Source organism: Pygocentrus nattereri, chromosome 4 (genome assembly GCF_015220715.1).
Source record: "Pygocentrus nattereri isolate fPygNat1 chromosome 4, fPygNat1.pri, whole genome shotgun sequence".
In the NCBI taxonomy this organism is placed as follows: domain Eukaryota; kingdom Metazoa; phylum Chordata; class Actinopteri; order Characiformes; family Serrasalmidae; genus Pygocentrus; species Pygocentrus nattereri.
In genome coordinates, this window is record NC_051214.1 from 2,498,319 (window position 1) to 2,510,818 (window position 12,500).

Consider the following 12,500-nt stretch of genomic DNA (forward strand, 5'->3'; position numbering starts at 1 on the left):
CTGAACCTACACGAGACACCATTCGGAAGTCCAGCGAGTCTAATTGAGAAACGCTCACGAAATCCGACGTCGGAATATCCGGTGCTGTTTTGTGTTCATTACATTTGAATTTGTATGAATATAAACATGCCAAGCCCTCATAAATGCTGCTCCATAGAAACCTGACGAACCCCAAACACATTACGGAGCAGCAGTTCTCCCCATTATATATTCCCTGGCGTTGGCTTCTATTACCTGTTAGTTACGTTAGCCTCGTAGCTTCAGCGCTAACGCCCCCGAAGCAAACTTCAGACGCCGAACATGTCATGGCTGGTTAGCTGCATGTAGCGAAAGGGAGGAAACCGGCTGCTCTTGATTTCTTGTTGAATTATTCCTTTAATGCTGAAAGCTGGTTTCTTTTGCAAACGCAGCCCATAATCTGACACTGATTAGCTGCGTATGTACACCATACATGGCCAGTGGACACGCGCGCGGCCTGGCTGCACGTGTGCGCGTATATTTAATGCTGTTTTAACGAAGCGTCGGGCTTTCAGCTTTGTTTGTGTGCACTTCATGCTTGCTTAAGTAACTGTCAGGCTCTGAGCTGTGTGTGTGTGTCACAAGAAGCTAATGAGGGAGTTGGCTGGGAAGCCACGGGCTCGATTGAAATGTCACTCTCCGGCTCCTGAGGAACCACACGCGCGCTCTGAACTCGCTCAGCAGTAATTAGCGCTGATCGTTAACCCGGAATAACACCGCTGCGTGGCCCCTACATCACAAACTCGCTCTGAACACTGGAGCTTTCCCTGCACGCCTTCACACAAACACTCGCCGACAAGCAACTCCGTCACGCCTTTAGCTCTGTAGCCACCAGCCGAGCCACTTAAAGGACCCTTAGCTTACATCCGTCCGCTTACAGTGTCCTGAGAAAGAGTTTGGCCCCGAAAATCATCTTACAACCCTAACTTGGGCTCTGAGACAGATAGAAAAACAGAAAATAAAACACAGCGACGTGCAAATCGTTTAATCCCGATACTTAATTGAAAACTCTGCAAAGACAAAGTGTGAAATTATGAAATTGAGAAATTTTATTGGGTTTTTTTTTTTTGGCCACTTTAAATTTGATGCCAGTAACACATTCCCAACACGTTGGAACACAGGCAGCAAAAGACGTGTAAAGTGGTGTTATGCTAAAAACGTACTTGGTAGATAATCTCACATCTAACTAGGGTAACTGGCAACGGGCCGGGAAAAGGATTGGGTATAGAGAGCATCTCAGAGAGGTGGAGAGGTGAAGTAAAGATGGGGAGGGGTTCACCACTCTGTGAAAGACTGCACCGTCAAATAGTGCAATAATTTAAGAATAACATAAAATAACAAAGAACTTGGGGATTTTATCATCTACGTTATATAATATCATTAAAGACTCAGAGAATCTGGAGAAATCTCTGTCTGTGAGGGACGAGGCTGAACACCAGTATCTGCTGGCCGTGATCTTTGGGCCCTCAGGCAGCGCTGCATTAAAAACAGACATGGTTCTGTAGTGGAAATCACTGCATGGGCTCAGAAACACTTCTGAAAACCACTGACTGTGAACACAGTTCATCACTGCATCCACAAACGCTGTTAAACTCTAAAACACAAAGAAGAACCCAAATATAAACAGGATCCAGAAACGCTGCCACCTTCTCTGGGCCTGAGCTCATTTAAAATGGACTGAGGGGAAGTGGAAACGTGTCCGGCGGTCCGACGAATCAACATTTGAAATTCTTTTTGGAAATCATGGACACTGTGTCCTCCGGGCTGAAGACCACTCAGCTTGTTATCAGTGCTCAGTTCTAAAGCCAGTATTCATGATGGTTTAGGGGGCATTAGTGCTCATGGCCTGGGTGACGTGCTCATCTGTGAAGGCTCCATTAAAGCTGAATGATATAAACATGTTTTATCAACATCTGCTGCCGTCCAGACGACGTCTTTTTCAGGGAAGGCCTTGATTATTTCAGCAAGACGACGTCAAAACCACATTCTGCATGTATTACAGCAGCATGACTCTGTAGTATAAGAGTCCAGGTGCTAAAATGACCGGTCACCACTGAAAACGTACTTTCCAAGTAAGTTAAATAAACATTGATTGTGTATTGAAACACTTACACTGAGAAAATGAACGTCAACGTGATATTTGACCAAGAATTTGCACTTTTTTACGACCTTATGTAAATGAGATCTGTTCTTATTGGCTGTCCTGTATTCAAAGAGTAGTCCAGCTGAAACAGTCCTTATAACTTCAGTGCGATTAGGTGGGGCTTATCTACTGTAGTACGAAGAGGCGGACATACGTGAATAACGTAAATGTAAATTGATTCTCCTTTGACGTTCGTTTTATTATCACTTCATTTTCGATGCTACTTGCACTCAACTTTAAGGTTGAACTGCAGTGTAATCTGTGTGTGTTCGGAGGAGTTAATCTCTGTCTTTTATCTATCAGGGCGAAGCCAGAATGTAGGAGTTTTCCTACGGTCCCTCGAGTAGATAAAGGCTGTTAACCTCGCTATTCTTTCTGTTCTAACAGAACTCTTGAGAGCGCTGATGTAAAAATGAGCTAAAACCGTGCCAACAAAGTGCTTACCGACTCAAATGAAAAATCTGACATAAGCGTAACCTCTGAAAACTCATGAAAATCTTTGAGAAACATGACCTTTTTATCTAGTGAGATTGAGTTATTTAAAAAAAAAGCTCTTCCAAGGTAAACAAATGTTTTTTTTCTGAAAAGTTTTTAATGAGGACATATTTCACAGCCTCTTTCCCAGTGATGCCAGTAACTCTCAAGGACGCTGTGTCCATCTACACCGCTATTCACTCTCATTCCAACTCATTCATCCATGTGTTTCCATCAGTTCACTGTGCATCTATTTACCCATCCGCCCACCTATCCTCACGCCATCCACCTGTTCATTACAGTAAAGCCTTATAGAAACGGTGTAGAGGAGCTGGAGAGATCTCTCTTCCTTCACAGATGGTCTAAAATTAATATCATTTCATGAATGAATGTCCAATGTAGTAAATGTAAAGATTCCTACTTGCCATTTATTCCTGCCAAAGACAAAGGATTTGTGTTTTATCCCCAGATATATCTCTCCATCCATCTCTCCATTCCATCTCCTCCACCCACCTCTCCATCCATCCCTACTGTCACATTGGTCCATCCATCCATCCATCCATCCATCCATCCATCCATCCATTGCACAGATTCTTCCAACATCCATCTATCATTTCTTTCCATCTCTCTATCCATCCTTTCCTCAGTCCATCGTTCACCCTCTCCTCCACTCATCCTTCCCTACCCTCCATCTGCCAGTTCACACACGCTTCCACCTGTTACTCATTTCCCACCTCCGTTTTTTTTCTTTCTTTTCTTTTAGATCCACACCTCTCTAATAAACGGCCGCCCCAGCGCTGAAGATCCATCTCAGACGCTCCTCAACTTCACCACCGCGCGCTACATCCGCCTCAGGTTTCTACGGATACGGACCCTGAATGCTGACCTCATGACCCTCGCCTTAAACGATCCCCGGGACATCGACCCCATCGTCACCAGACGGGTGCGTGTGCATCAGTACTGCGCGAAAGTCTTCGGCCCCCAAGACACATTTTCAAAATCTATTTATTTGTGTAGTTTGTGTTTATTTGCTGAGAAAAGTGTTAATATTTGAATAAACTAAATTTATAGAATATTAATTAATGATGACCATTATTATAATGATTATGATTATTATTATCAAACTTCAGACAACAAAAATGCCTTAGCTCATCTTTACAGTGGTGGTGATGGGAACCGGGCGTTGCCATGACTACAACACAGATACAGACATTTTGTTTACCATCCGGAACCTCCAGAGAACCCACATGAGTCTTCTGAGCTTACATGGAAAGTTAATGATGGAAAATAGTGGACGTCCTGCATGTATCCCACCACCATGAATACATTTTAAAAAGCCAAGATCTCGTAGAGGTGCAGCACATCTCGCAGTACAGAGTCATTTGGGCTCCATCTGGTGTTACACTGATCACTGATGTAAACACACACACACACACACACACCTGGGCAATGCCAGGGGCTGGACTGCGTCTCCACACGCACACCTGGCTGCTGTTAACTGCGGCGGGCCGGCGCGTGTATTATGCGGCTGCATGTATCAGACAGATGGGCTTTAATTAAAGCAACTCAGTAATTAACTAATCAACTCGTTCTGCTCGACACACACACACACCATCCCACCTCACTCCTGTGTCTGAGAGTCTGCACTGAACACACACAATGGCCACCAGAGGGGATTACACTTCTCTCCGTTTTCACATTAGGTTAGCATCACCATGAAAAAAATGAACAGTCAGGTCAGTTTAAAGTTGTGAGGTCTCCAAGCTTTGCTTGGGTTAACGCTTTCAGTCATACAGTCCCACCCTTCATTTCCTCCTTTTGGGCTTCCACTTACGGATGGCTGTGGCATCACTAGCGTTCAAGCTTATGGTGTTGGGGCGAAGACTTAGGCTACACTAAGCAATATGTACCTCGACATTTACATTTACAGCATTTAGCAGACGCTCTTATCCAGAGCGACTTACAAGAAGAGCTTTGTCTGTCTAGAGAAAGTATCTCTGCTAGTTACCAGTAGGTTAGAGAGAAAGACGGTCCTGAGCTCAGATGCTGCTAGAAACGAAAATCATTAGATTCCCAGAAAAAAGGAGCAGAGTTGAACGCAGAACTCTGTGCAATGCAATACACTACAATACAATACAGTAAACTACAATACACAGTGCAATACAATAAAATACAATATATAAGTGCAGCACAGTATATTGCAATCAATACTTAATTCAATGCTGATTTAAGTGCTGTGTAAAGAGACGGTCTTCAGTCTGCGTTTGAAGACCGCAAGAGACTCTGCTGTGCGGGCAGCCAGTGGGAGTTCGTTCCACCACCTGGGTGCCAATACAGACGCTTGTCTTCCATGTGCCTTGAAGGACGGCGGGTCAAGCCGAGCTGCACTCGAAGCTCGAAGGGCTCGTGGTCCAGCTCAAGATTTTACCATTGCCATCAAGTCGGTAGGGGCTGGTCCATTTCTGGCTTTGTAGGCCAGCATTAGGGTTTAAATCTGATGCAGCTACAGGAAGCCAGTGAAGATTGAAGACGAGCTGTGCTGCCGCATTCTGGATGAGCTGCAGAGGCTTGAAGGCCGCATGGGAAGACCAGCCAAGAGCGAGTTGCAGTAGCATGTACAGTGCCTGAGCATGCTTTAACCGCAAAGTCCAGTTCATTTGACCTTGCCCAGACCCGTTTGAAGAGATTTGGTCAGGCACGGTTCAGCTGGACCAAGTCTGAGCACTGATCACAAACATGAGCAGGTTTATGGGGAGCCTGGCCTCGTCCTTTTTCCCATGTTATATCAAAAACAAGCACAATGCCAGAGGGCGCCCACGAGCGAGGCCTCAATGAACGGGGGTGAATTGAGCTAAAGAGATAAAAACAAAAAGCTGAAATAGTTTCTAATCACTCACCCAGAACAAGCCTTTCATTTCAGAACGTAGATGTTTGAATTTCACTAAAAAGGCCAGGAGAACTCACCTGTTGTCACGATTGGCCCCTCCCAGTCCTCCATGTGCTTTAGGTTTGTTTTGGTCTTGTCCATGTGCTTCCTTGTTTTGTTTCTTCCCAGTCCTGCCCCCTTGTTTCCCGGCCCTGCCCCTGATTGTAACCACCCGTGTTAACCACCTGTGTCTTGTTAACCCTGTTGTATTTAAGCCCTGTGTTTCCCCCGTTAGGCTGCTGGTCTTTGTTTGGTCTTTGTTGTAGTCTCTGTTTTTATGTTTAGTCTGTTTTCCTTTTTTGTTATGTCATTCTATCCGTGTTGGCTCTTTGACCCTGGACTGTCTAGACCCTGATTATGGATTTGCCCCTAATAAATCTCGAGCGGAGCGGTTCATTGGCTGTTCGGGCTCACTGACATCATGAACATACATGAGGCGGTTATTTAAACTCCTATAACTCGAGTTTAAACGCTCTTAAAAATAGTGAATGGCCGGTAAAATGAATGTAATTGATGATTTTGTAATGATTTTGCTCAAATGCTTAGCTTATTCGTTTTGGACTCTCTAGAGTTGAAGAAACCCGGAAGACTCTACAGAGTGGAAATTATTCCGACATGACGCCAGTGATGAAACTTTCCCACTTTTCAATTCATTCGAGGATATTTGGGTTAATACTGGGTCTGGTTCGGTTTGAAGAACGTGAATGGTTGTCGGGTAAAGCTACAAAATCCTCCCTTAACGTCAGCTGCCTCCTAAAAATCGTATTAGTGCGGTATGATTAACAGAAAATCACTGTGTTGCATAATCAATAAATCTATAATGTACCGTGATGACATAAGCGTGCTCAGGCCTGGAACTTTAAGCGTAATGTGAACACAAGTCAGCAGCGGAGTAGGGAGGGGAAAAATTGGTCGGTTGGGCATATTGTGAGTACATCCTTAGTGAACTGTCACTTGGCACGTCCTCAAGTAGCTACAAAATGCCTTAAATTGTATTATTATAAATAAAAATGAATTTGTGTAAATTTTTGTTAAATAGCTCAGTTTTAATTGGTTTTACATATACATTACATTATATTACATTACATTACATTACATTACATAACATTACATTACATTACATTACATATTATAAAAAGTCTTATTTCAACGTAAGTATATAAGTTAAAAGGCTCCTGAGTGGTGCAGCTGTTTAACATTTATGTCCCAAGTTTGAACCCCATTGATGCCACAGCCATCCGTAAGTGAAAGTGAAAGGTGTCATGGATGGATAACTTTACCATACCACACATCAAAATTATCTCCAATTATTTTCAGACTACTTTTGCCCAGTAGGATGTGCATGTTATTGATAAGACTGACCCTGTGATGTCTGTGTTTGTTCCCTTCCTGCAGTATTATTACTCCATTAAGGACATATCAGTAGGCGGGATGTGTATCTGTTACGGCCACGCCAAAGCCTGTCCGCTCAACCAGATCACCAAGGTGACCACTCATTCAGTCAGTTGTGCCCTGTTTGCGCTAATAGATCTGCAGTCTGACCTGGCCTGTGCTTGTTTTGCGTCAGAAACTGAGCTGTGAGTGTGAGCATAACACATGTGGAGAGAGCTGCGACCGCTGCTGCCCCGGCTACAACCAGAAACCCTGGATGGCTGGAACCTTCCTAACACGCCACGTCTGTGAGAGTAAGAGAGACGAGTCCTTGTAGAAAAGCCTGTCCACTCTGCAGCCGATTATTCTGGCTACTACGCATGCGCATATCTCCATAAACGAGGGCGGGTTTTCGCCTTGCGTGGTTCTATTTTATTGAAAGGTGTAATTTTCCCTGACGCCAAGTTGAGTGTTATGAGCTTTTCTACTCATTCTTTAACCTGTGAACTGTCCCCTGAAAAAACTAAGTTAAAACCTGACAGAAACATGCCAGAACACACTGTAAGAACCCAAAAGAACTTGAATTTCAATAGAAACTACCAGAAGGAATGCTGCAGTGCCAACCAGAAGAATGTAATCGTCAAAAGATTCCCAACAGACCCAAGAGGACTAATATTGACCTAACTAACAGAACATAATCCCCAACTAAGTCCAAAAACCCTAGCAGAAGCTCATACAACCAAAAACATGAGCCTACCCACATAGAACAAACCAGAAGAACACAATCACCAACAGAACCAACCAAAATAATCAGAATCCCAGCAGAACTAAACCAAGACCATCTAAATCCCAACAGAACCAACCAAAACAAGCAAACCCAGAGAGAAACATCAGTTTCTGACAAGAAAAGTCCAGAACCTTTCAGAAGCAATCCCAGAACAACCCAGACAGAACCGCTGAAAATAATCCAAATCCCAGCTAAACTCAACAGAACCAACCAAAATAAGCAAACCCAGAGCAGAAACATCAGTTTCTGACAAGAAAAGTCCAGAACCTTTCAGAAGCAATCCCAGAACAACCCAGACAGAACCGCTGAAAATAATCCAAATCCCTGCACAACTCAACAGAACCAAAATAATCTGCAGCAGAACCGGCGAATAGCAGAGCAGCTGTTTCTGTTCACACTGTGAAATGACGATTGTTCTCGCGTTCCGTCCGCAGAGTGTAACTGTCACGGCAAATCAGAGGAATGTTACTACAATCACACAGTGGCTGATGGGAAACTGAGTTTGAACATGAAGGGCAAATATGAAGGGGGCGGGGTCTGTATCGGCTGCTCTGAAGACACCGCCGGCATTAACTGCCAGTCATGCGTTGACGGCTACTATCGGCCGAGCGAGGTGAGTCTCCTCAATAAGATGGTTCTAGAAGGGTTCTTAAGTAAAGGGAACGGTTTTATTTAGAACCATGAGATCTGCATAGAACCATTTCATGCTTCAATATTCTTTGCATGGTGATATCATTCTTCAGATTGTATCTTTTTGAAAGGGGTTCTATATAGCACCCAAAAGAGGTTCTGCTATCATTGTGATGTCCAGCTTGTATTGTAATACAATAACCCTTCTGGGTGCTATCCAGAACCGTTTTCAAAAAGGTTCTGTGTAGAACCACCTACAACACATTCTCCCTATATTTGAAGAACCATTCCATGATGCAAAGAACCCTTTAATCATGCAAAGAACCCTTGAAGCACTGTCTTTTTTAAAATATTGTACAACAGGTTCTCTGTCAACCTAAAGAACGATTTCATCTTCCAAAGAAACATTTAATCATGCAATGGGTTCTTTAAGTGGGTTCAGGGTTCTGTAGAGAACCAGTGTCTTTACTGAAGAACGTGTGAATATCCAGCTTTTTAAGAAAGTCTCTCTTTTTCTTTTTCTTTCTTTTCCATCCTTCTCCTTCTCTCCTTCCTCTTACTCTCCATATCCCCCCTTCAGGTGAATCCTGAGGACCCCTACCCCTGTAGACCGTGCTCCTGCGATCCTAGAGGTTCTATCTCATCGGCATGCGTACCTGATGACACTCAGGCCAGTGCAGGTAACTTACCCTTAAGATCAATATGCCCCGCCCACTTTGGCATTTACCTGGACTGAACTAATTTTTCAGCAGGACAGTTTGCCACCTTCACAAACATTTACCTGGACAATGCTCCACCCACACAAACATTTACCTGTACAATGCTCCACCCACACAAACATTTACCTGTACAATGCTCCACCCACACAAACATTTACCTGTACAATGCTCCACCCACACAAACATTTACCTGGACAATGCTCCACCCACACAAACATTTACCTGTACAATGCTCCACCCACACAAACATTTACCTGGACAATGCTCCACCTACACAAACGTTTACCTGGACAATGCTCCACCCACACAAACGTTTACCTGGACAATGCTCCACCCACACAAACGTTTACCTGGACAATGCTCCACCCACACAAACGTTTTCCTGGACAATGCTCCACCCACGCAAACATTTATCTGGACAATGCTCCACCTACACAAACATTTACCTGTACAATGCTCCACCCACACAAACGTTTACCTGTACAATGCTCCACCCACACAAACGTTTACCTGGACAATGCTCCACCCACACAAACCTTCACCTGTCCAGTCACCTGCCTGAGCTTTTACTCTAGACCGACTGATTTCTGGTTGTTTCTCGGTTTCAGTTTCCTCAGTAGCACCAAAAACCCAGATGCTGTGTTTGTGAAGTTTGTGGTTCTGCTGTCTGTGTTTGTGAAGTTTGTGGTTCTGCTGTCTGTGTTTGTGAAGTTTGTGGTTCTGCTGTCTGTGTTTGTGTAGTTTGTGGTTCTGCTGTCTGTGTTTGTGAAGTTTGTGGTTCTGCTGTCTGTGTTTGTGTAGTTTGTGGTTCTGCTGTCTGTGTTTGTGAAGTTTGTGGTTCTGCTGTCTGTGTTTGTGTAGTTTGTGGTTCTGCTGTCTGTGTTTGTGTAGTTTGTGGTTCTGCTGTCTGTGTTTGTGAAGTTTGTGGTTCTGCTGTCTGTGTTTGTGTAGTTTGTGGTTCTGCTGTCTGTGTTTGTGAAGTTTGTGGTTCTGCTGTCTGTGTTTGTGAAGTTTGTGGTTCTGCTGTCTGTGTTTGTGTAGTTTGTGGTTCTGCTGTCTGTGTTTGTGAAGTTTGTGGTTCTGCTGTCTGTGTTTGTGTAGTTTGTGGTTCTGCTGTCTGTGTTTGTGAAGTTTGTGGTTCTGCTGTCTGTGTTTGTGTAGTTTGTGGTTCTGCTGTCTGTGTTTGTGTAGTTTGTGGTTCTGCTGTCTGTGTTTGTGAAGTTTGTGGTTCTGCTGTCTGTGTTTGTGTAGTTTGTGGTTCTGCTGTCTGTGTTTGTGTAGTTTGTGGTTCTGCTGTCTGTGTTTGTGTAGTTTGTGGTTCTGCTGTCTGTGTTTGTGTAGTTTGTGGTTCTGCTGTCTGTGTTTGTGTAGTTTGTGGTTCTGCTGTCTGTGTTTGTGAAGTTTGTGGTTCTGCTGTCTGTGTTTGTGTAGTTTGTGGTTCTGCTGTCTGTGTTTGTGTAGTTTGTGGTTCTGCTGTCTGTGTTTGTGTAGTTTGTGGTTCTGCTGTCTGTGTTTGTGAAGTTTGTGGTTCTGCTGTCTGTGTTTGTGAAGTTTGTGGTTCTGCTGTCTGTGTTTGTGTCTGTGTTTGTGTAGTTTGTGGTTCTGCTGTCTGTGTTTGTGTAGTTTGTGGTTCTGCTGTCTGTGTTTGTGTAGTTTGTGGTTCTGCTGTCTGTGTTTGTGAAGTTTGTGGTTCTGCTGTCTGTGTTTGTGAAGTTTGTGGTTCTGCTGTCTGTGTTTGTGTAGTTTGTGGTTCTGCTGTCTGTGTTTGTGAAGTTTGTGGTTCTGCTGTCTGTGATGTTCCGCAGGGCTGTCCGTGGGCTGGTGCCGCTGTAAGCAGGGCTACGCAGGTGAGCGGTGCGACAGGTGTGCTTTAGGCTACACTGGATTCCCTGAGTGCCAGCGCTGCAACTGCAGTGTGTTCGGCAGCATTAATGAGGACCCCTGCCAACTGCCCTGTGTGTGTAAGGTACGACACACACACACACACACACACACACACACACACACACACACACACACACACACACACACACACACCACAACAGCTATTATAACCTTGATGATGTTCTGCTTTTGAAAGCAAGGACATGGTTGTGGGTTGTGGCTGCGTTTCTGAAACAGTTGCCGCATCTTGCTAAATTTGGGAAAATTAATTTGTTTGTTTGTTTGTTTGTTTGTTTGTTTGTTTGTTTGTTTGTTTGCTCCTTTGAGGCAGTTTGCATAGGGACTCTGCATCATTTGTACAGTTCTGGGCAGAACTGAGTATCAACAAAAAACAACATTAATAAAAAAAGTCATTTAAAATAAAATATATAGTAAAAAATGAAATTTCATCAAGTTCATTTCTATTCGTCATGCAAATTGAGGCAGAAGTTTCAAACACAAATATTTGAGTAGTTAGTGATTTTTGTCAGAATGCATGATAAACAACTTCTCAGGCTTCCGTTACTCTATTGCACTTTATTGTCCTTTACCACAATTTCATTAATAAACAGAAAATTAATAAATTACTTGGTGACACTTTATAATAACAGTTCAGAATAAGTAGCAACTTAACTGTTAATTTACAGAACAGATTCTCAATGATTTTTAGTAACTTTACGTGTTTTTGTTGTTGTCGGAATAGCAAGTTCATCCTGAAATGTTTAAATAATGTAAAAGTAAATTTGATAAAAAAAATTTTTAAATAAAATTTCAAAAATATCATTGAAATAATCATCATTGTTTAATTATTGAATTGTCACAACTTTTCCACAGTTTGAAAATGTAAATGTTTAAATAATCACATATTCAAATATATAACTTTTAAAATATAACTTTTATATTCAGATATAAAATATAATATTAAAGTCTGTACTTCTAAACACGTCAAGTTTATATATAAATATTATATTTTTAATAATGTGTATATAAATTAATATCACCTTAACGATTCTTAATGATTTCAGAAAATAAATAATAGCCATTAAATAATGATTAACTAAGCAAAGTTAATTAATGTTAATCACAAAGTGGAACGATAATAAATAACCGCTGACTGAGCTGCCTAAAACAGAATATTTTACATTTGTCATAATAAATATTTTTAGAGTATATTTATAACAATAATGAATGTCATAAATGATCAATATATGAATTGTACATCATTATGTAAATCCTTGCTATTTTAAATTGTATTGTTTACTGTGTAATAATAATGACTATGTAAAGTATTAATTATTTGTGTGGCATTTATTCGTTCATATGTATTATATTTTAATACATATAGAATTATTAACCATCACTAATAGACTATTAGATGATTACGTTGATGCATTTTTGAGCCAGTTATTATAAATTATGATAAAATGGCCCAGCTAAGTGGCATCATTTCAGAATGTCCCGTAAATGTTTGCATTACTGCATATGGGGGCAGTCGTGGGTGGAGGTCAG

At 42.3% G+C, this 12,500-nt stretch overlaps 1 protein-coding gene across 1 annotated transcript in view; it reads left to right on the plus strand.

Annotated features, from left to right (window-relative positions):
- The window catches only part of lama2 (laminin, alpha 2), a 268,929-nt gene that overhangs the window by 80,778 nt on the left and 175,651 nt on the right, over nt 1-12,500 (plus strand). The window contains exons 5-10 of the mRNA XM_037537821.1: nt 3,399-3,578; nt 6,957-7,046; nt 7,129-7,246; nt 8,154-8,332; nt 8,930-9,029; nt 10,874-11,034. Coding sequence (XP_037393718.1) covers nt 3,399-3,578; nt 6,957-7,046; nt 7,129-7,246; nt 8,154-8,332; nt 8,930-9,029; nt 10,874-11,034 — 828 coding nt within the window. The remainder of the gene's footprint in view (nt 1-3,398; nt 3,579-6,956; nt 7,047-7,128; nt 7,247-8,153; nt 8,333-8,929; nt 9,030-10,873; nt 11,035-12,500) is intronic.